The sequence below is a fragment of the Molothrus ater genome, chromosome 23, assembly GCF_012460135.2.
Source record: "Molothrus ater isolate BHLD 08-10-18 breed brown headed cowbird chromosome 23, BPBGC_Mater_1.1, whole genome shotgun sequence".
Taxonomy (NCBI): Eukaryota; Metazoa; Chordata; class Aves; order Passeriformes; family Icteridae; genus Molothrus; species Molothrus ater.
The window spans coordinates 2,310,980-2,335,522 of NC_050500.2; the positions used below are offsets into that span (position 1 = coordinate 2,310,980).

At 47.1% G+C, this 24,543-nt stretch overlaps 1 protein-coding gene across 1 annotated transcript in view; it reads left to right on the plus strand.

The window, feature by feature from the left end:
* The first annotated feature begins 1,086 nt into the window (after positions 1–1,086).
* Positions 1,087–24,543, plus strand: part of SKI (SKI proto-oncogene) — a 102,732-nt gene continuing 79,275 nt past the window's right edge. The window contains exons 1-2 of the mRNA XM_036396202.2: positions 1,087–2,062; positions 2,171–3,092. Coding sequence (XP_036252095.1) covers positions 2,181–3,092 — 912 coding nt within the window. The 5' untranslated portion in view covers positions 1,087–2,062; positions 2,171–2,180. The remainder of the gene's footprint in view (positions 2,063–2,170; positions 3,093–24,543) is intronic.

A 24,543-nucleotide genomic window follows, 5' to 3' on the forward strand; every position in this document is an offset into this window, starting at 1 on the left:
CCGTGCCCTGGTCAGTGACTGTCCATGCCCTGGTCAGTGACTGTCCGTGCCCTGGTCAGTGACTGTCCATGCCCTGGTCAGTGGTCAGTGGTGTCCGTGCCCCGGTCAATGGTGCCCGTGCCCCGGCCCCGGTTGTGCGGGGCGGTCGCGGTGATCTCATCGGTCGGTAGAGGGCGCCCGTCCCCGCCGTGCAGGGGGCGCTCGGTGCCTCGGACACTCCGGACAGTCCCGGACACTCCGGACAGCCCCGGAGACACCGGACAGCCCCGGACACACCGGACAGCCCCGGCCCCGCGGGTGGGAGCCCAGGAGCCGACCCGCCTGTGTGCCAGCAGCGTGGCCTTAGTGCTGCCTCTGCCTTCCTGCTCCAGCGAGGGCTCGGACAGCCCCAGCCCCTGCCCCTGCCCACCCGCGCTGCGGTTGCGCCTCTCGCTCCTTCCACACGTTGAGCGTCGCCCGTGGGTGGAAGGAGCGTGTGACGTGTGCGGGAGCGGGGAACACATGTGCACATGTGTGTCGGAGCAAGGGAGCACACGTGTGTCGCTCGCCTGTAGCGCTCGGTGGGTTGGGGGCTCCGGTGTCCCGTGGCGCCCCGAGGATGCGCTCTCGTCCCGCGCTGTTGTCGCCCATCAGTTGCGCTCTCACGCCTGTCGGCGCGGGGCGTGTGCCCGCAGTTGACGCCGGGCAGGGCGCCGTGAGTGCTCACACAAGCTCCGTGCCCGTGCGAGCGCGACCAGCGCCGCTCCCCGCGCCTGTTCTATTTCACCGCTGCCAGAAATCCAGCGGCGAGAGGGAAAAAGCCCTCGCCCTACCGCCCCTCCTTGGCGGCGCGGCGGTCCGTGAACCCAGCAGTTTATCCTCCCCCCGCTCCCTCCCTCCCCTCGCCGGCGCTGCCGCCGGGGCCGCGCCGCGCGCCCGCCCGTGCAGCGGCTGGGCTCGGTTCGGCTGAGCTCGGCACGGTTCGGCTTGGCCGGGCACGGCTCGGCACCACTCAGCACAGCTCGGCTCGGTTCAGTTCGGCTCGGCACGGTTCGGCTCGGCTGGACTCGGCACATCCCAGCTCGGTTCGGCTCGGCGCGGCTGAGCTTGGATCAGCTCAGTTGTGCTCGGCGCGGCCGGGCTCGGTTGGACCGGCTCGGCTCAGCTCGGCTGATCCCGGCACATCCCGGCCGGTCTGGGCGCAGCGCGAAGGGGGAGGCGGGCGCTGTTCCTGGAAGAGCCCGGCCCGGGGAGTTGGTCACATTCTTGGCCGGGATTCAATGACTGAGGCAGACACCAACAAACAGAGGGGGGGAGGCGGAGGGCGGGAGGCTGAGCCCGCCTGCATTAGCTCAGCTCTCAGGCACTCTCAGTCACTGCTGGAAAGAGGAGCTGGGAGGATGTGCGCGCTCTCACCGCGGCTCCCCACGGCACAGCGAGAGCACCGGCAGAAATAAGGGAAGGAAGGCGAACCCAGAGCCGAGGAGCCCTCCCAGGCCGAGCAGAGGGACCACGAGGGGCAGCGGAGCCGCTCGTCGCCCGTGCGGAGCCCCCGCGCCGCTTTGGCAGTGCCGGAGATCTGGGCCTTTTCTCCTGCGTTGTTCCTTCCACAGAGCGAGCGTGCTGCCTCCTCCTGCTTTTTACTTTCCTCCCCCGCGCCTTCCCTCGGTGGATATGGACAGAAGGGGGATCACTGCAGAGAAGCAGCAGCCGCCAGAACATATTTGAGCCCCGGGTGCTCGGAGCGTGGCACAGACTTTTTGTGTTTCCGTGGGTGGTGTGTGTGTGTGTGTGTGTGTGTGTGTATGTGTGTGTGTGTGTGTGTGTGAGTGAGTGAGTGTGTGTTGGAGGTGTGGGAGGAGGGATTGGTTTGCCTGGGGGTTGGCTGAGGGGGTGAGTGCTCGGATGAAGACCTCTTTTTGCCGTGATTCTGTGCTCCATCGGGGCAGCTTGGAGACTTGGAGGGTTTGAAATTGTAACGCGAAGCAAGAGAAAAGAAAGAAGAGAGAGAGACACGCATACAAAAGGATTTATTTCCTCTCCGTTAGTGGATTGCTGAGTGAGAAGGAGGAAAAACACAAGGGTGGGTTGTTTTATTTTGTTAATATTTTTTCCTTATAAAAATCCCTTAAGTGGATTTGCACCAGGGTGGAAGATAATTGGGGATTTTTGCTGTTTGTTTTGGGAATAGAAACTAAAAAATGGAGACTGTAAGTAGAAGCAGCTTCCAGCCTCATCCAGGACTGCAGAAGACCTTGGAACAGTTTCATCTGAGCTCTATGAGCTCCCTGGGTGGCCCTGCTGCTTTCTCAGCACGATGGGCACAGGAGATGTACAAGAAAGACAATGGCAAAGACCCAGCGGAACCTGTACTGCATCTGCCCCCGATCCAGCCTCCTCCGGTCATGCCTGGTCCCTTCTTCATGCCCTCGGACAGATCCACGGAGAGGTGCGAGACCATCCTGGAAGGGGAAACCATCTCCTGCTTCGTGGTGGGCGGAGAGAAGCGGCTTTGCTTGCCCCAGATCCTGAACTCGGTGCTCAGGGACTTCTCCCTGCAGCAGATTAATTCGGTGTGTGATGAGCTACATATTTACTGCTCCAGATGCACTGCTGACCAGCTGGAAATCCTCAAAGTCATGGGCATCCTGCCCTTCTCCGCTCCTTCCTGCGGGCTCATCACGAAAACTGATGCTGAGAGGCTTTGTAACGCCTTGCTTTATGGTGGCACCTATCCTCCCCACTGCAAGAAGGAATTCTCTAGCACAATTGAGCTGGAGCTCACGGAGAAGAGCTTCAAGGTGTATCATGAGTGCTTTGGGAAGTGTAAGGGACTCCTGGTGCCAGAGCTTTACAGTAACCCCAGCGCAGCCTGCATCCAGTGCTTGGACTGCAGGCTCATGTACCCACCTCACAAATTTGTGGTCCACTCTCACAAATCGCTGGAAAACAGGACTTGCCACTGGGGCTTTGACTCTGCAAACTGGAGATCCTATATCCTCCTCAGCCAGGATTATACTGGGAAAGAGGAGAAAGCTAGACTGGGCCAGCTCTTAGATGAAATGAAAGAAAAATTTGACTATAACAACAAATACAAGAGGAAAGCCCCCCGGGTAAGTGGTGCCTGTAATTTTAAAGGGGGCGGGGGGAATTTCGGTAACATTCATCGATATACCCAAATTGTTACCGGCTGCTTTTCCTTGGAGTCATTTTGCAATTTTAATCGTGTTCTCCATTCTCCCCGCGTGTGTGTGTCACTGTGGAGGAGCAGTGCTCGAGATGGCACCTTTATTTCTCTGGTTGTGTTCTGACCACGGTGGTTGGAGTTGGTTTACATTACGTATGTGTATTTGTACATTTTACTATGTGTGGACCTTGATCCTTGAAGCCCATCACACTGCCCCAGATTTCATCCGGCAGTGCGTGATTTCGGGTCTTTAAGGGCTTCTTCACTCAGGGGTCAAGGCAAGGAAGAAGGCAGAGAAAGGGAGCAGGTACTGGTGGCTGCAGACACAAGTCCATGCACTTTTCTGGTCGATGGATTGTCGCCAGGGATGGACGTGCGGGCTGAGTGCTCTCGATGCTTGTATGGAAATGAAATGTGCCTGTTAAAAAAAAATAAATTGTGCCTGTAGTGCAGGTTACTGGTTTGTAGATGAAGTGTTCAGAACGTGAATGGAGAAGTTCTTGCTTTTTAAAGTATCCCTGCGGAGCCTAAATTTCCCCAGCAGACAGGCTTTTGTATATTGGATTATGTATACATCCAGCAAATGACTCTGTCTAGGGCCAGCTGCAGCAGCTCCTTAAGGTATTCCGTGCCGTGCTGTGCTGAGCCAGACAGCTCGAGCACATTTTTTTTTTAGGTGCCGCTTGTTTTTCTTTCAGTCTGAGCTGCCTTTAGATCCCAGAATCCCTGGTGTGTGGGTGGGAGGCTGCCTTGGCATCTGGCACCGGTCCTGCTGCATGGGCAGCAGTGCCACAAGGCCTTGGGGACTCACAGACACCGGGATGTCTGTCTGGCTCCTGCCACGGTGCCACTGGCTGGGGATGAGCAATTCTGCTTCCTGCTCCTTCCCCCCGGTGCGAGGGCAAAACAAACTCCTGCCTCCGAGGTCTCCCCTGCAGGTTTGTTATTCGGGCTCTGCCTCACTGTCAGAGATTTCCAAACTTTGGGGTTTTGTGTCTGGAGTGGAAGGGCAATACACAAGCCTGGAAAAGAGAAGATGTTTAAAGCCCACTGTGAAAATTTTGAATTAACTTACCAAATACCTGTTTAAAGGGGCAGACACACACTCTGACTAAGGTAGAGCTTTTATTTATAAAAAAGTGCAACAAAAATACCCAAGCAAACCCCAGATTTTTTTAAAAAATATGCTGTGCAAACAGTACAGTAATTCCAGAACCAGTGTAGGAGGCCTAGTGAGCCCATCTGACCGGGCTGCACACTTCTGGATTAAGGAGCAGAGTCTGACTCTTCCAGTTTCTCTCCTGGCCCCCGGCTCAGTCCTTGTCCTCACCCCTCCTCTTCCTCCCCGGAGTGTCAGGACGCTGTGACAAAGCTGGGCTGTAATGAGGCACATTATCCCCGTGGTTGGAGGTGGATGTGTTTTTAATGGCTTGTCTATTCCCCGTCAGTCATGTGCCGAGATGGAATGGTGGGATAGATCTACGTGGATGTGAGAGGAGAATATGGCTCTCAAACTGGAGACATTTTTATGCTAGGAAAGGAATTTTCTAGGGCATGCTCCGTTTGGGAAGTAAAATGAAGAAATCTCCACATTCTTGTTGGAGAAAGGTCCTGTTCCCCTGGCTTGGTCATTTCGAGTGTTAGTAGAGAATTCCTTTCCTTTTCTTGCAAGGCTTTTTCAGCGTTCTCTTCAACTGCATCCCTTATCCAACACCTCAGGCGAGGCTGCAGAAGAAGAACAAGAAAAGGTCACTAAACCTTGGCTGTGCCTCAGTTTTTTTGGGGACCCTTTCATAGGTCCTAGTTCAGAACATGAGAAACACTCTTCCCTCACTCCCCAAAATCTGCCCAGAGTGCATTGAAGATACCTAATAGTGAACGCCAAAAACTGTGCAAGGAAATAATGGCCATCTATTTTCTGGAAAATTTTGCCAGAAATCCATCATGAAATGCTAAAGTCTCCTGCATAAATTCATTTGGAAGGTAGCAAGGAGTGAGGTGGGGAAGAGTAGAGTGGTGTGTGCTCAGACGATGGGGTAGGAAAACCAGAATGTTTTACCTCATATTAAGTTCCAGGGCCTTCAGGACTCTTGTATTAAAGCAGTGCAGTCCTGAGGAGACCCTGACGGTGCTGGCAGAGTTTTGTACTCTTATCCTTCCTTTTCCTGAAGTCTTTTTCCATTGGGCTTAGCCAACGGATATCATATGCTAAGGTCATTTGTGTTGTAGCAGTGTGTGTGGATAATTACAGAGAGATTTAATCAGGCTCTAAGATTGGTAGGCTGTGGCCAGGGGCAAGTAACATTGGAGTAAAGTTTAGATGCCTAGTGAGGAAGTGACAGGATGGTCCCATTCCGTGTGTGTTAGATCCTGTGTGGGTTTTGTGTGTCTGTGGGGCTCTGCCTGTCTGGGGATGAAAGGGTGAAGCACATGTGTCTTTGTGGTGGGCTTCCTTTTTGATGTAGATCTCAGCTTTGCTTTGTTCTGTTTCATACAGAGGTGTTCTGTGCCTGGTGTGCCATAAGCTGCTGTGTCAGATATTGGGTTTTCTGCTTTCAGGAGTGACCTTTTTTTTCAGTTTCTCCATTTATTTATTTCTCTGTGTGTGTACACACATTGCTTTGTGTGGTGTGTTTCCCCTGGGGCTCTGGTAGTATGTTGGTAGCATGGGATGCATATGACCAATTTTATGGCTGTTTAGGCAGCAGTGAGTGTTTTGACCTTTTCATGTGTCTCCATGAGGTTTCTGTGATGAGGTCTGGAGATTTCTGCCAGCACAGCTCTGCCTTTTAAGGGTCTGACTTAAATGGAGGAGCTGGGTTGGCACAAGCCCCTGGTGCAGATTCACTGTAGTGGCAGAACTGCCTTTTTTTCCTCCCTCTTTTTTTTTTTTTTCCCTTTTCATTTTTTTCCCTTGGCGTGGTTTTAAAGCTTTGCTACAAGGCGTAGCTTTTCCTAGATATGTCATTGCCAGTGCATATTTCTCTCTACATCAAGTGTCTGTAGTGCATATCCATCCTTCTGCAGGAGATGGATGTGTAGATGCAGAGATCTCCTCTCTCTGTCAGCCCTGTTGGTTGAACAACACTCCTGTTGCCTGGTCTTGCCACTTGCAGAAGAACCCTTTGTCCAGACCTGTGTGAAGTCAGCAGAGGGTCCTAACCAAAAGCTGGAGGGAGTTGTGACAGCTGGGGCTCCCCACTAGAGCAGGGGCCAAAAAGGCCTGAGTCACATTCCTTACACTATTGTAAAATTTTGGTTTTTATATCCTCTTGTTCATGCTTGGATGAGTAGCTGACTCCCATAGGCTCTTGATGCCACTTCCCAAAGCTTTTCCTTTTCTTGAGCAGTATAACTTCTCCATTTTACTGACTCTGTGTCCTTCACTGGGTGTTCCACCTTCTCATGCAGGGTTTGTTGTGCTTTGCTTTCTCTCTCCACCAGCACAGCTTTTACTTGGGTGTCCTGTTTCCCTACCTGTCTCATCTCATCCACCATTACTGCTGTGGAGCACAACCAAGAGAAATTCTGGGGTATTTCTAGAAATGAAAAATGTGAATAACCTGATGGGGTTGCAAAACAGGGTCCTAGAAATCCAGCATGAGTGCCAAAGCCTTTTCTTGGGCTCAGCTCCTGGTGCCTGCTCTCCTGTGGGACTGAGGTGGCCTCGCTGTGGCTGTGGCACTGCTCTCCACTCACTCCTGTGTGACAGACAGCTCCCCGCTTGCCTCACATCAGGATGCTCCACTCACACAGAATTAGTTCAGACGCAGCCCTGAAGGCTTTGTTGGTTGCTATTTCCAGAAGAGGAGGGTGGGTTCAGCTGTGTCTATTTCGAACCCTTTTTCTCCAATACTGAAGTGAGCAATGTTTGATGGCACTTTGAGATTCCCCACCTGTGTGCCAGACATGTGCACCCTGAGCAGGACTGGCTGTGAGCAGGGCCAGGAGAGGCAGAGCTGTCCTTGCACGCGTGTGAGCACACCCACACAGCCAGCGCTGCCGTGTTCCCACGGTTCAAGTCCCAGCAGCACTTCTATGAAGTAGCTGGAAGCCAGAAGCAGCATTCTGGGTACTGACACACAAATGAGCACACGAGGCCTCCCACTTTATTTCACAATGCCTCCCAACCCAGCGCTGCCACAACATGCAGCTCGCTCAGCTGGAGGAAGGTTTAGCCAGGTCAAGTGTGCAGCAGAATCAAAGAACCCAAATTGCTGCGAGCGGAGCAGCCGCGGGTGGAGGGAGCACGGGGGCTTTTAGGTGCTGCCCAGTGCTTGCTGTGCTGTGCTTTATGGCCACCTGAAAGGCTGCAGGAGTAGAGCTGGAATTTGTGTCTTATCCTGAAGTCCTGCCCTTCTGGCAGTAGTAACCTTTATTTGTTAATGGGTATCTGTGGTGGGTGTAGCAGAGCGATTCTGAGTTTATTCCCTGGCAGTGGTGTTCAGGCTGCAGGATGGATTTATTCCTCTTGGTAGACACTGATGTGAAAAATACTGTTGCAAAATTTTTGCCTGACAACTGGGAGTTCAGTTGTTTTCCCATGGAATGTTGAAGTCTTGTGTTCTATCTGATGTTCAGGAATTGTTTTAGAGATTCTCCAGTAAAAATTTAGAAGTCTCTAAAACAAAAACATTGCCGTCTTGGGGCAGTAGTTTAGTTCAGAAGTCTTTACAGCTTAAAAGTTGAACTGCAAAAGTGACACCAGCTTGACTGAAATCCCGTGTACCCAGGGAGAGGACAGTGTTTAGCAAACATCAGCAGTTTTTCCCAGGCGTACAAACAGTTTTACAGATGTTGTAGATCGAGAACAAAGCAGCAGGTACGTGCATGTGTGTTGGACAAAGAGTTTGCTGCCAGTGATCTCATGGTGTTGAGTCAACCATGGCTCTCTCTCGCTCCAGAAGAGTTCCTAAGTTCCTCAAGTCAGTCCTCTTGAATTAGGGTGGGAATTATATGCAATCTCTGCTTTTGAAAATCACTGCCTAAAATATTTAAACCTCTGCCTCTCCCTCCATTGTCTGGACTGTCTCGCTTGCCTCTCCATTTCTGTGGTTTCAGGCTTGGGCGTGTGTCCTGCCCAAACAGTAGCACGCTTTGAAGATGCGTGTAAACACCGCTTCATTTTTGGACGTGCTGGGAGCCTGACACCTGGTCCCTGGCAGGCTGTGAGCCTGGTTATCACTGGCTGGGGCTGCCTGACCCGGGAGGGTGTGTTTGCACTTGCTGAGAGGTGCCTTTGCACCGGTGTTGTAAAAGCATCTGGAGGCGTCTGCGCCAGGCTGCTCCCGGCGTGTCCGGGCAGCGCAGCAGGGCTGGAGCCTCTCCTTGCTTATCTGCACCCCAGGCACCAGCACTGCCAGAGCAGGGGGCTCAGGGCCACAGCCACGGCCTCTGGGTATCTGCAGTGTCCAGTCTGACCAAAAACTCCCTTTATGTTCATCTAGTGATGTCACAGAAGTGAAGGGTTGGAATGGCCGCAGTGCAGGAGGAGTGGGCTGGCTCTTACTGGGGAGCACTGGTGATTGAACTCACATTGCTGGCTCAGCTGGCCAGACTGCTTTGCCATCACATGAGGAGCTGTGTCTCCATGTGTGCAGTATTAAGACACAGATTATTTTTTTTATGTTTGGCTTGGTTTGGTTGTTTTGGTTTAATTTTAAAGCACGCTTTGGACTTGACTCTAATTCTTATTTAAGAGGAAGCCGTCATGGAAGAGTTACACCAAATCCAATAGGGGATCTTGGAAAAAAAGTAGCCAAAAATGACTTATACTGAATTGTTGAGAATCTATTGATAGAATCCCTCAATTACTAGGCTGCTGATCTATTTTAGCTGAGTGGCCGTAGAGCACTTAATTCAAATTGATCTTCACATACAGGAAGTTTACTTTAAAATGTAGGAATATTGCATGTTTTTGTTTGAATTCTGTCACTTAGAGCATGTGTGTTAATGATACATTTTATCAGAGAATATCTACTTTGTGTATGTTTTGTATATCTGGGTAATGCATATTATGAATTAATAAATCAGCACCATTTTTTTGATGCTATTTCACTCTGTCTCTAATACAGGCAGTGTATATTCTTGGAAAACAATTTCAGAGAAACAAGTTTGCTCTGAAAAAATGTTCTCTGGTCCCTTCCCTCCTCCTTTACACTTTGTGCAGTCTTGTATGCCTTAAATTTCATTGTCAGCATAGAGAATCAGGCTCAGATCGTCACTGAAATCACCTGCTCCAGATCTTCTGGCACAGAGCAGGTTAATCCGAAGGTTTGGGGCTTTGGGGCTGGTTCTGCAGCTCCCACTCAAGAAATCAGCCCACAGTAATTGGAACCAGTTCACCCACAAACCACAGCAGACTCGTGTGTATCAGGCTCCTTCCTGTGTGTTGGCTGGCAGAGAGCAGGGGCAGATCTGAACCAGAATGTCCCAGTGCTCAGGCACTGTGGCTTCACTAAGTTTACTGGAGTTACAGGACTGTGCTGACTGAAACCCTCTAGTTCTGCTACTGCAGTGTTTTCATTTTGCTCATTAATGAGGTGTAGAAGACATTTGGTGCTCTGATCCTGGTGGATCTCCCTGAATGGGACAACTGGGAGTTGGCTTCAGACTGAAAGAGTTTTGTCTGTTGGTCACTACATGCCAGATTTTGTTTTAAGGTTGTGCTAGAGATCTACCACAGAGATCTTCTCTTCCTGTATTTATGATTTATTATTTTTATTTTATTTTTTATTAATGAAGAAATATGTCTAAGGTTAGCATAAGGAGCAGCCTTTTCTGCTGGTGCAAATTCAAGGACTACAAGCTTGGCCTCAGAGTCACATCAGGAGCAGGAGACTGAGTGTGCAGCTTTCCTTGGCTTTGGGGAATCCTGCTGGCTGATAGAGGCTGGCCCCTCTGCACTGAGACAACGATTTTGCTTTGACTTTTGGTTGGATGAGGTGACGAAAACACTGATACTAAATTGAGCTCTGATCCTGTCAGCGTGTGATGGACAGAGCTCTTGTGGGAGCCAATGGGAATTCCCATGTGTGGAGCTGTTATCATCGCCTCCATCTATGGTTTGGTTGCTATCCTGTAAAATTAGACTTCTCCAAGCAGTGGATGCATATTAACACACGCTGATAAGCTGCACAGACATTTGTTCTGGGAAATAAGGCAGGTCCTGCCATCCTAACTCAGGCAGCCTTGTTCTAGCAGTCCTGTTTAAAGTGTCAGGGAAAGCATACATGAGGCTGGAGATTCTGTGTGTGTGTAAAAATTGCAGCATCATTCTGTATGCTGGAGGTAAACAGCAAAGGAGCTAATCAATAACCTGGGCTCTGCCTTTGTTGTTTATTGATTTATGTACAGTTACCTTTGCACATGCTTTGTAGAAAACGGGACTTGTATGTTTGGTTTTCTGTCGTTTTCTCTTTAAAAAAAATGGAAGCTGTTTCTGTTCTGGTATGAGAATCAGTGCCACTGGAAGCACAAGGACTGCTCAGCCTTTAAGGGTTAAAAGACAGCAGCAATATCCACGAGATAAGGTAGAGCCTGGTGCTTGTCTTTCCTGGGGAAGAGTGCAGTGATGGATTCAGGGGCTGTGGTACCCTGGGCTGTGTTCCTCGCCCGCTGTTCACTCTGTGGTATCGTTTTATAGAATAAGGTCATTGACTTGGATTGCTTCTTGGTTTCTCAACCCTTTTCAGCAGCCAGTTTGTGTAATGTCTGTCTGAACCATTGAGTAAGGGCATTGAAATAGCAGACAGGATATCAAGTGTTCGGAAGTCTGGGTTAAGTATAACAGACAGTTCTGGCTGGCGAAAGGGGAGCAGCCCCTGGAGCTCCCTCACACTCAGGCTCTGTGCAAACACCAGAGCAGGGCTCTGCAGCCCTGCTCAGCTCTTCCCCCTGTTCCCTCCACACCCATATCATTAATCGTGTGTGGGTGCACCTCTTCTCTAGATATGCCTTCCTTGTTTCTTAGTGGTGCAGAATTGTATGTAATAATGTCTCTTTCTAAGGATTACATAAGTTGAAGATGATTTCTCCACTGGGAGAATTATGCAAGTTTAAACTGAAATGTATTTAGAAAGCTTTTATGTGTGTGTTTTCTGACTCGCAATGCAGAGGGTGATTTATTTGCATCCTTAATTGAACAACATCTGTTGGGGTTGGAAGAAAAACCATTTCATATCTTTTCACTGTCATATCCTGCATTTTTATGAAGTCCTCTACCCCCTCCACGTCTCACATTACCTGTGTTGCAGGTGCTGATTTCCAGGTAGATCACTGATGTGGTGTGGGGTGCTCTGGGCTCTGCTGCAGTCCTGATGCATATCAGCTACAGTGTTTTCTTTCACTCGTTGGATTTCACAGACTCACACAATCACTGAGGCTGGAAAAAACCCCTGAGACCCTGAGTCCAGCCCCTGATCACCACCTGAATGCTGTGTAATGCTGCTCTTGCTATACTCTGACCATTTAGTGAGGAAGTTCCTGCTGCCCTTGAGCAAAATCAAGTTTTGTGTCCCAGGAGAAGAAAGCACTGCAGTCAAGAGCATTTATTGAACTTGAAGAGAGGCAAAGAGCTCCTTGTTTCAGTGTGAATTTCTGTGTGAGGCTCTTGTGGCACCTGCACCCATCTGCAGAGCTGCTCCTGCAGTTCCAGTGCCTTTGGGAGAGTCTCTTTCTTTCCCTCCCTGTGGAATTCGAGAGTGCTGCACTCATGGTGCTGGGAGCTGCTGTTTCCAGGATCACAAAATTAATTCTGCTGAGTAATAAAACACACAAGTTGCACAGGCATCCTGCTGCTTACCCACACAGAGGTTGCAATAGGACCAATTAGAAGCAGTGAATTACATTAAATAATTAAAAACCTAAGGATTAAATTTTTCTAGGTTCTCTATTTTTTCACCCTACAAAATTTTCAAAATTGTTCAGGTTTACCTGTTCATAGCAGTAAAATAAGTTTTATAGCTTTTATACAGAGTAGTGGGCTAAAAAAGGCAGGAAATGCAAAATATTAGGATAAAATATGGTTTCATTTCAGTAACCTACACTGATGTAATGAATTTCAGACTTACACTTTTGTTATTAAGAATTATATGTTAAACAGGCTTTTCTGAAGCACCATCATTCCACAATTGCAAAACTTACGTGAGTTGAAAGATAACAGAATGTCTTCCAAAAAAACCCCAAAATTGCCAGTTTTAACTCCCCACTGGCAGTTCAGTTTATTCAGTGAATTATCTCACCTGTGCTGGTATAATTTAGAAATATTCCTTTGAAATAACTGTGTTTAGAGTGGTGCAGAGCTGCTGGGAGAGGTAAATCAAGCTCACAGCAGCCCAGACTGCAGCATCAGGTCCATCATTGAGGTTTCTTTGTTCCCCTTCGGTCACTAATAAGAAACATGGCATGCAATGAGTCCTTGTCCTTAAATAGCCAAAGATTGCAGTTTATTTGGCTTTTTGCCCTTTTTTTGCCACAACAGTGTAGTTTTTTGTAAAACCAGTGGAGCCAAATAACCTTTGGGCCATTTGCAGTGGCAAACAATGATAGAAGTGGAGTAAAGTGCTCTATTTTACCATCAGTGAACACACAGAGCTACTGCTCAAAGGCCCTCACAGCCTGCAAATTAGGTGCTCCTTTGCTAAAACCTTCATTTCTAAAAACATTTCTGCAAAAATATTCTTTTATAATGGGTTCACAGATCATTCTTGTTGATTCTAGAGCAAAGGTATTATGTAGAGGACTACTGAGTTCTGAAGGAAAAAAAAAATTATTATTGTATACTTTTACACTTTTATTATATAAATTTTTTGAGTACAAAATGAAAGTAAATCAGTTATTTAGGGGGGATAACTGATTTATTTTGAGGGGAAGAAGAGGTAGAGAGAGTTGGCAGTGCCTTAACTACTATTTGCTTGTATTTGTTGTATGACTTGCTTCATTATTTGTAGCATTAACTTATTATTGGGTCTTTTAAGTAAATTTGGTCTTTTTGCAGTTTTTGAGCGATTAACCTAACTTATTATTGTGTCTTTTAAGTAAATTTGGTCTTTTTGCAGTTTTTGAGCGATTAACCTAGCTGTGATGAGGCTTGAAAGAATATCATCTGCACACCTGTTTAATGTTAAAGATGAGGCATTCAGTGCTTTGTGGCTTTAGCTTGAAATTCAAGTTGCTTTGAGTCATCCCTTTAGTCTTTTGTTTGGGTGGAAAAAAGGAGTGGCAGCAAAGGGCCTGCAGCTAAGAAATGAAAGAGTTGAATTAGGTTTTAGAAATGTTAGTCTTGGCATTTGGGCCATTTGCATTTGTAGAGATCGTCACGCTCGGCTTTAGCTGGGCTTGAGCAGTTTGGGATGGAGAATGTTGCACATCTCTGTCCCAGCTGCCGCTCAGGGCCAGTGGAGGAGCTGGGAGCCGTGGGCTCACCTTTCCACCGTTTCCACCACCATCCTCGTGGGGATTCTTGCTCCACCTGGATTTCCATGCTGGGCTGCACAGCTGCCTCAGTTTGTTCGAATTCTGTGACCCAGAGGGCTCTGCACTGTGAACTCACCAACCGAGTCACAAACATGGGGCAGAGCTGCTACCAGAGAATCACAGCACTCTCTCTGTTTCCCTTATTTTGGGTTATTTTATTTGGGTCGTTTGGGAGTGATGGGAATGACAGATAATTACACATTTTCCTTGGCTGTGATTGATCTTAAAGAGTCCAAGTGTTTCCTTGTTGCCACAGTCTGGAAGTTTGCTCAAACCTTCCTTAAATTCACACTGAGTTCAGTGGTGGAGAGGGACAGACATTGATATTTTTTTCTCCTGTGGTCATTGAAATGAAGGTATTGGGGTTTTCCAAGTAGAAATGGATTCTCTTGCAGGTAAACTCATTTTTTGTATGGATGAGCAGACAGTGATCAGGGGTTAAACAGCAGGGAAATGGAACAGATCTGAAACATTTGCTGTGGTTCTGAATATTACTGCTGGAGCAGTAACTGGTTGCAGTGAGTTCTGTTCTCATGTTCCTCACAAATCCCTGGGAACTGTGTGAGCAGCCCAGGCTGCTGTGCCACCACGGCGCTGTTGGTCCATCACCCACCCTGGTGTGCTCGTGCTGAGCTTTGTGAGAGAAAAGAGAAAACTCTGAACGTCCCTGTGCTCCAGACCTTGAGGGTCTTTCCTCAGCTCTTTGGCCTGGGATGCAGCCAGGATAATCTGTGGATATCAGTGCTGTCAGGGAAGCCCCGAGAGGGAGAAATTGCCCCAGACCCTGCCCCAGTGCCTCACTCCAGCCTCTCTGGTTGGACTCCACTGAGGTCACTGCACTTGCTTCAGATTTATTAAAATGTAAAAATCGCTCCCAAATGTGCCCAGGTTTTCCTCACTGGCAATGATTTGAGGGCCACATTCTGCTGAGATGTTACAAGTGAAAATTTCACTGGAGCTTTTCCTTTCAGATGTCTATTTGAATTCTGCTCTTACAAATTTACATGCAAATTTATAATTGAGGTTTCTAAAAAATTTTATCAAATTTGCCCTTGTTAGCTGGACTAATTTATTGGTGCAGTTTTCTCTTATTATAACATGATTTGATTTCAGTAGAGTCACACACAACTCCATATATTCCTTTGTTTCTAAGAGGGATGCTCATTCATGTGCTTGTAAAAGAGCAGCTGGATCCCATCTTGGCAGATGTGAAACCCTTACATTGAAATTGCTGTATTTTTTTTATGTAGGTTTTTTCCCTTGAAAAAATCTCTTATTAATTAGATCCCCCTCACTTTTGAACTTTTTTGCTCCCTCAGCCAAAATCTTCATCCCCTGTGACATCAGAATTAACTTCTGCAGACAATTGTGATGTCACAAAGTCTCAGGGAGGAGAAATATGGAGACACACAGATCCTGCTCAAAGCAATTTCTTAACTAAGAAAAGGTTGCTTGGTTTTTGTTTTCATTTTAAAGCCAGAAACAGATTTTACTGTAGATTATCATGACAAAGTAACAATTGAGTTGGTCCGAATTCACTCTCAGCCATCATGTAAAGGCTTCTCCAGTCTGTGATTTCTGCTTGGGCAGAGGGAATGCAGCTCTGGGCTGGCTCACTGTAGGGCCAAAGGAGAATTGCAGCCCTGAAAAATTTGGTAAAGACCAGCAGGGCAGAGCCATGTCCCAAAGGAGAAGTTTGCAGAAGTAAATTCATAATTCCCAGCTCTGTTGCTCCTCTTCCTGCTGGTTTGGACACACTTGGTAGCTCTTCTTTTTCTTTTGTTTTGGGAGTGTGGTGGTGTTTTTGTTGTTAGGTTTGTTGGTTTGGGTTTTTTCTCCGAGCTCCTTCTCTAGGCTCTGTGCCCGAGTGCATCTCGGGATTTCCCTTTTGCTGAATGAGCTGCTTGTTTGAGAGGGAGGAAGTGAGGTCCCTTCTGGATTAGGAGGGAATGGGGGTGGAGGGTGGGGAAATGTCCTGTTTCATATGCAAAGCACACTGAACTGAAAAAACCCCACATGAAAACCTTTGAACAAAACCATCCATGTCACAGACTGGCAGAGCAGCTGCTGGCTTTGTTAGGGAGAATATTAATGTTTCAAAGACTTACAGAACCTTTTAAAATATGAGATAAAGAATTGATTTTATTTTTTTTAAGATACAAGCTGAGGCAAAAAAAAATTCTTATCAATATCTGTGAATGGAATGTGCAATCAGCTGATGTGACACCAACTTCCACACAATGTGGTGGGATGTTATGATCTGCACTCTTCCTTTGGAGACTGGAATGGCCCTGATTCTCCAGGTGTAAGAGCTCTCATTGAAGGGCAGATTATTGAAAGGAACTCCCAGAACTGTTTCTTACCATGTGAGGAAGTTGTGTTCCTGACTCTGAGTCTTTACCCAATGTAAAAAATATCATCTGACCTCCTTAGCAGGGATTCTGCACACTTTGGGTTGTTTGGGAATGATGGGAATGACAGATAATTACACATTTTCCTTGGCTGTGATTGATCTTAAAGAGTCCAAGTGTTTCCTTGTTGCCACAGTCTGGAAGTTTGCTCAAACCTTCCTTAAATTCACACTGAGTTCAGTGGTGGAGAGGGACAGACATTGATATTTTTTTCTCCTGTGGTCATTGAAATGAAGGTATTGGGGTTTTCCAAGTAGAAATGGATTCTCTTGCAGGTAAACTCATTTTTTGTATGGATGAGCAGACAGTGATCAGGGGTTAAACAGCAGGGAAATGGAACAGATCTGAAACATTTGCTGTGGTTCTGAATATTACTGCTGGAGCAGTAACTGGTTGCAGTGAGTTCTGTTCTCATGTTCCTCACAATACCATGTTGAAAATCTCTCCTGAAAATTTCTATTTCGTTCAGAAACTGGCATTGTTTTTGTCTTATAACTTAGTTTATGTTACTGAGCTGCCTTCCTGTACAAGGAAGTGCTTGTGTAATGCCCAAGCCATTCCCATTCCTCACTGAATGATATGCAAATCTAGTCAATTAAGCAGGGGGGATTTAATTAGCAGTTTAAGTTCATGTGTGAAGTGTCTTGCCTTAATTACTTAACAGTTTTGTTGCAAATTTGCTAAGGTTTTTTTTTTTCCCACAGAACTATCAAAACTGTGATTATATTTATTTATTTATTTTATTTTTTTGGTAACATTTTCCAATTCTGAGCATTGTCCAGTGCCTTTAACCTCTGTGTGCATGTATCCCCCTCTTTCTGCAGTTCTTTTCAAAACTGGGGGGGACAAAGCAGATCTATGGTTATTGTCTCAGAGCAGAACAACACATACAGAAAAACCTCAGGAATTTTGGAGTGAAAAGCCATTTATTGGTTGGTTTTTTTGCAGCTAGGTGACACCATTATAGTAGTATCAGTAGCAGCCTCATGTGGTTGTCATGATTCTGTTAAATGGTTGCTTTTATTTCATGTTCTGCCTGGCCAAGGTGCTTTTCTGCAGCCCTGCAGAAGCCCAGGCTGTGGCTGTGTCAGGGCCTGAAGTGCTGCAGGTCACTCAGTCTTGGTACAAACAAGATTTTTGTGCTGCTATCAGGCCTAGTGAGATTTTATTTCACATAAATTCCATCTATTTTATTTCACAGATATTCCTGTGGAGTACCTGGGTGGGTGAGGCTGGCTGGGGGATGTTCAGGTCCCTGCTGATGTGGTTTGTGTGTCCTTGTCTCTGGTGTAAGGGTGGAACTGCCATGGATGGATGTGGAATCACCTGCTCCTCTCTCACCACTCATATCTGCATCAAAGCTCTGCAGCCATGGGCTGCTGTAGCTTCATGCTCTGTTCCTGCTCTGTTTAGCACCAACAGAGGGCCTGGTGTGTGTTGGTGAGCCGAGAGCAGAGCAGGACCAGTGTGTCTGGGACAGTGCAGGAGGGTCCCAGGACAGTCCCAGTGCCCAGGAGTGTCCCAGGCTGTGTGTGCTCAGTGATCCCAGGCTCCTCAGGTGCCCACTGCTCCTTCTGCAGCTGGAAACCTCAGGAGGAGGGAAAGAGGTGTTGGGTGTGAGGAGCTGTGTGGGAACCCAGCACATCCCTCTGGCTGTCCAGGGTGGCCCAGAGCCCTGCCAGGGGGCTCAGAGACCCTGGCACAGAGCCCAGAACACCTGTGGGTTTGATTATGACCTGTGGAGCAAATCACCAACCTTGGATGAAGATCAGCAAGCCACAACAGTTTAGGTGGAATAACAGTGAAGTTATCACAGGGGTGGAAAAGTCGATTTTGGGGTTTCTGGAATGGGGGTTCAGGGGGCAAGATGGAGGGAACTGGGGGTGTCCAGCCTTTCTCCTTCTTCTTCTTGGCCTCCATCTTCTGCTGTGATGGTGGCACTTTGGGATTGGTTTAGAGTAGAAGCTCAGTGTCTAACACGAGTGATGGGTATTGGGAAGGAATTGTAAACATTGTATGTGTAGGTTTTAGTACAAAGACATAACCCTGCCCTGGGGACAGGCACAGTGCCTGGAACTGTCCTGCTGAGCAGACCTTGGCAGGTCAGGAGAAAGAATTTTATAGATAAGAAACAATGAACAACCTTGAGACTGAGAAATGAAGAGCTCTGACTCCTCTTCAAGCGCTGGGCTGGGAAAAGAGCAGAGACTTTCAAACTCTTCTTGGGGTCACTGGGAGCAGCAGAGATCCCAGCAGAGCTGGGCAGGGATTGCCTGGAGGAGCCCTCAGGACCACGCCTGGTGCTCTGTGGCTCCCCAGAGATCCTTGGTGGGCAGGGGTGGCTCTGGGCCTGTCTGGCCCAAGGGTTGGATTGCAGCCTGGCCCAGGCTGTGGGGTGGAGCCACCCTGAGCTCTGAGCCCCTGAAGAGCCCCCCTGGCTGGGCTGAAGGTGCCCATGTGTATCTCAGGGCAGTGAGGTGGTTTCACTGACTCTAGTTTGCATCTGTGATGTGCATGCATGGAGGAGAGGCTGGTGAGGAGCAAGAGCAGCCCTTTGACATCCAGGACACTGCACCACATTTACAGTGATTGTTTCAAAGGGCCTCTTCTCTTGGACTGACATAATTTTATGATTCCCCATCAGTACCTTGTGAAATTTTCTTTTCCACAATGCACAAGCTGCCTTTAACTCTGTGTTGGTGGTGGTGTAGTAGTGACATCCTGGGTTTAGAACTTTTAGACTTGAAAATGGGGTTTCTACCAAGCAGGAGTTTGAGACACATGGCTAGGAAAGTGCTGCATTAGTTCTGGTGACTAATTCTCACATCTGGGCATCTTGTAAAGAACAGATTTTAAATAATTCAGTGCACAGATTGAATTGTCTGCAGTAGGAGGGTTGTTAGAATCACTTCACTCAGCAGACATCCAGTCTGGGCAAAAGGCTGCGGTGCTCATGTTACTTTCAGGTCCTTGGGTTAAAGGATTCTGTTTAAAGATTTACTGTAGCACCCTATGATGGGAAATTCACCCTATTAATAATTCTCTTTATGAAGACAGGAGTCCTCATTTCATGTAACTGCTCTTTGTAAATTGCTCTTGTGAAACAAAGCGATCAAAAAAGAAAGAATAAAACCACTACACTTCTTACAACAGACGCTCAAATCCTGAGTTATCTCCACCACCCCAACCCCCAATATTAATGGAAATGTCAAAGAATCCTGTAATACAAAGCACTCCTCCCTCTCCACAGACCTGCAGCACATTTCAGATTGGCCTGTTCAGGTCCTACTTTCTAAGCACAGTGTAAGGGGCTCAAGAAAGCAAAAGTTACCAAAAAACTGTGAGTGACCCGACCTGTTTGGTTTCCAAACAGAGGTGTAAATGCTGGGATTCAGAATTTTCATTTTGCTTTGAAATTTCATACCACTTCTAAAATTAGAATAATATCAAATACTCACTTTTAATTGCATGTGTTCATTCCTTGATTTTTTTTTGTGTGCTGTCCCAAGCTACATTCTGGAGGCATTTTCTGCAAATTTATTATCATTACTAATCTTAGTAAGACCCTGCGTTGGTGCCAGGATATTTTTAAAGAGAATTTCTTTCCAGTTCAGCCAGGGCAACCCCTTTGTTGAACCTTCCTTTGGATGGTGTTCCCATGTGCTGCAAAGGCGCTGACACATGACCTCGTTACACACAGAAAATCCTAAATGTCCTGCCCCTTGCCAAACCTATCACAAAACTACCCATCACCCCCTTTTCAGGATCCCAGATGGTAAATAGCAGCAGGAGGTGAAAGGGGAGCTTTGTCTCCATTCTGAGGCCTGTTTTAAGTATTCTGTGTCTGTCTGTATCCCTCTGCTTTTCCCACTCTGCCCATAAATTAGCAAGCCAGCTTTTCTGACGAGGGAAGACAAAATGTCCATAAGCTGCAGTAACATCACCTACCCAAGAGAATGTTTTTGAGCAGTTCCATTTATTTGATTGTGATCTCTCTTCATTTTGGTAGAACCTCTGCCTGCCCTCCTTGCTGCAGCACTGAGGGAAAGGCTTTCCCCATATACCAGGCTGCAGTTTATAATCTCTGTGCCACTTTGGAGTTTACCTACAAAAACAAAAAAAGCCCAAACCCAGAAAAGAAAAACCCTACAAAGATCTCCTTGTCTGGTTGCAGTGTTTTTATAAAGCCAAAGTGGCAGGAGGAGCAGCAGTTCCTGCTGCATGGGGAGTGCTGGGAGCAGCTGGGAGCTGACTTAGGAGGGGATTTCTCAGGCAGGGATCTGGGCAGGGGATTCAGCAGCAAATCTGGGACCATTTTGAGAAGCTGTGGGGATGCACCAAGCAGGATATTGTCTCTGCACACTTCCCATGGAGTTCCCCTCGCTGGCAACAATTTCCTGTCCTTAGTGCAGGAAAGATGATGTTGATTTTTGTGCAGGGGGATGGTGTGGTGAGAGCTGTGCTGGCCTTGGAGAGCCTTGGCAGGGCAATAGCTGGGGACTCACCTGGGTTTGGGCTGGCAGGGGTGAAGGATGTGTGAGATTCACACTTGGAGCATCTCTCCAATGTCAAGCTGACCTGAACATGCAGGAATAGGAGGCTCAGTGGTTTCTGTGCCCTGCTCTGTGCAGGTCTCACTCAGTGGCTCCTGCTCAGTACCACTGATTTCTGCTGCCCCAGTGCATGTCCTTGTTTGTGGGCACAGGTTGGTTGTTTTTCCTTAATTAAGATACTGCATTCTACTTATTCTCCCTTACAATTCCCCAACCACCCTGCATTCATCCTGAACCTGGAATCTGGCAGCTTTGTCAGGCTGAGATTAGTCTTTCCTCTGACCTGGGCTGGAGCTGAAGTAATGACTTTCCAGTTTCAGCTGACTGGAAATCAGAGGCTGGTGAATTGAAATACTGAAGGCTTAATGAATTCCCTGGATTCCCTGGTGGTTTTTTGGTACATCTTTATTTTAAACTGTTGAATATTAATAAGGAAAGGGGAGTGGGAGTGCAAGGCCTGTTTACTGTCTAGTAGTTGAAAGGGATATTCTTTTTATTTGTTGTTTATTTTATGTTGCAAATATTGTTGTAGAAATGCTGTATGTTTGCCAAGTCCCTACCTAGTCTTTGGATGCCAAGTTGTTGTCAGCTGGGAAGCTGCTGGGAGGGATTTAAAGCAATATTACCTCTTTTGCAAATGTGGCTCTCAAACCGAGAGTGAGTCCACCTTTGACCATTTTTAATGAGACTTCATTTTTAAGTTATGAGGAGAATTATAAAGAAGAGAGAGAAGAGCTCAGGTGTCACTTGCTCCTTTTTTCTGGGTAAGATTACTCTGCTTTCCACACTGAAGGTTGATTAGCAAAGGTTTGGGTTTTTTTCCTCCTCTGAGATCTCCTATGTTTCTCCTGACCTGTAATTTTATGTATAGTCATCAAGTAAACTAGATCTGATGGGCTCAGTTCTGACATGTTGTGTTTTGACAGCACATTTTGTTCATACTGACTCAATACTTTTGAAGCTGTAGTTGCTTGGTCACTTTAATTTGACATATACTTAGCTGCTGCCAAAACTCCTTTTGGCTTCTCCCCTAACACCAGCCTACTGTTCCTGTCACCTTCTTTGACTGTCACTGGTGCTTTTATGGCTGCACAATGTGCAACAACTCACCAGGGAATCAATCTGCCTGAAAATTAGTTGTTATATAAGGGAGAGTCACAAAAATTAACTGAACAAATGTGCTGTTGAGTGCCCAGCAAAAGCACTTTGGGGTCTGCTGGTTTGTTCACTGGGCTTGGGTGTTGCTGTTTGGGATTGCCGGGTGTGTTCATGGTTCATCCTTTATCCTAAACCCAAAAAAGATAAATAACAGATGAACAATGGTGGGAGTGTGGGTTTGAATCCAACAGTACTTCTGTAAGTAATCTGTAATTTGTTGAACTTTTGTGTAGTAGATATGGCTGCTAGACTTGGGTCAATGTCTTAAACACCTTATTAGGCTCTTGCTCTAAACCAGGAGCTTCTGGAAATGCATTTTTCAATTTTTTTAGAAAGGCTTTTGATGGATGAAGCTGTAAAATGAATAGAAATAGTGTCTCCCTCTTCCTTTTTCCTCCTACTCAACGCTCACACACAGTCAGCCCTGGGGTCTTTTCTTTCTGTGTGGTTGGCAGAACAGAGGAAAAGAGAGAGAGCAGGAGACTGTCTGGGCCCCTGGTGCTGTCAGGAGAAGAATAGCCGTGCTGTTAGTGCTGAATCCAAAGGGACAGCCTGGGAGCTGTGTGCTGCAGCAGCCAGCGGGCTGAATTAGTGCCATTTAGGCACTGCTAAGAGGCTAATTGAGTCACTGGTACTTGCTGATTAAACCAGCAAATCCAATAATGGATGGATGTGCATGTTTGGGTTTGGTTCTGTGCTCCCTGGAAAATAGGCACGCTGGGTTTGCTCTAACTCCTTCTGCTATGGGCAGGTTACTCAGGAGCTTAAGGAATATCAAAATGTCCAAGTGAATGTTTTGGGGAGAGCTGCCTGTATTCCATTCTCCTCCTCCTCCTCTTTGCAGTAGGATTGGATGAGAAGGCAATAAAACAGTTCCATTACCAATGGCTGAACTCCACCACTTTTAAAAACACTGCCTTAAGTGAGCCCTGGGTTTAATGTGGGATAATCCAAATTGGGAGGTGACAGAAGGTAAAGAACTGAAGCCATCCCTGGTGGGTGATATATCCGTGCCACGTGGGGATGACAAACAAAGCCTGTGTTGGAATTTTGGTTGGCAACCATCTCCAAGCACCCCACCTTCTGAGAGGTGTGTTAGTAATGCACAGGTGGTGCTGGCACTGTGTATTAATGAGGATTAGAATGTGGGTAAAGAGAATTCTTGGTTTCAGTGGGTTAGAAGGGGAGTTCATCGAGAGTCTTTTAAGCTGACCTAAACTTTATTACACCCTTGCCATGTATTTTCTAATCCATTTTCACCCCTGAAATGTGCCCACAGGCAGGCCCTGCTTCACTTCTGCTCGCAGTGGTTGTTATAATGATTGTGGCTTGATTGACTTCAGCAGAATTATTCCTAATTTGCAGCACTCTGACTGGAGAGCAGAATTAGATTCTTGTGTTTTTCTTTGAAGTATGCAGAGCTCTCAGGGAGGCTGTTGTGCTGAGGGCATATTGCTTTCAGTGATTCTTTTTAATTTCGTTTTTAACATTTAAGAAGAATAAGACGCCTCTCAATCTAAACCAGAAGGACTCGTATGAAAAAATAGTGAGACTCAGAGGCGAATGGTGGGTTCAGAACCTTGTGAGTCACTGCGGGGAGATTGACAGTTTGGGAACATGAACGCGGAGGAGTGAGGATGGGATGCTCAGGGGCTGATGAGATAAGGGAGTCTATGGAGTGGCAGCACAGGGGTCAGCAGCAGCGTGCATCTCATTGCAGAGTTAAACTCAGGCATTGGGAAATGGCATTCCTTGATGGCAAACACAATCTGACAGCTCTCAGCTAGCTACAGTATTCACCTCCTCCTCCTCCCCCCAACTGCGGAGCAGTGGGTGCTCGGGAGATCGTGTCTGTTCTTGCCTTCAAAGCAGCAACAAGAAAATATTTAAAGCCACAAGCACACCTTGGAGGCTGAGCAGGGTAAGTCAGGTTAGAGAGACATTTCTGCACTATAAAAACTGTGTCCCTGTTGAGGCAGCTCTGTCCTTGGGGCAGTCAGTCTGGTTTAGCTCCTGCTCAGGGATTAATGCTTCACTTGATGTGGAGCACTTCACTTCTGTCTTTCTTCTTTGTCTTTCTTTCTTCTTTCTGTGTATGTGAAAGAATTTCCCTCTGTTCATGGGCAGGCCTGAACTGGATCAGCTCCTGGAATTAACTACATAGGAGTTCATTCATCCCTCCTCTGGAATTACTTGGTGTTTGCTAGGTATAACTTGTTCATGGGTGGTGTTATTGTTATTACCATAGGTGCAGGGAGGTAATGCTGCCTCAGTGGGTAGGGCAGAAGATTGAGGCAAGAGCAGGTTTTTATAGTCCCAGCTCCTGACACCACTTAACTGGGTGACCTTGGGCAAGTTACGTCCCTGGCAAGTCACCTCACCTCTCTGTGAACAGGACTAACAATATTTACCTCCCTGCCCAACAAGGCTCTTAAGAAGAATTTTGTGAAGCATTTTACATATAGACAGGAGTGTGTTAGTGCTGAGAGTTGTTGTTTCTTGATGAATATGTATGAAAGGTGCCAAGACGTTACCTCACCTTGGCCTTCACACGTTACTCATTACAGGCTTGTGGTTGCTCTGAATTTAGGCAGTGGCAGAGACAGGGAGTGTTGTCCTCAGAAGCTGGTGACGTACTCAGAAGAGAAAGTGCCAAACAATTTCTCCTCTAATTAGCACTGTGTTAAAAGAAAAATGTATTTATTGTGAATATGCAGTCCTTCTGGTGACATTTTAGGGATGGGGCCTAGGAAGGCTCCTGTCAAACTAAGTCTGTACT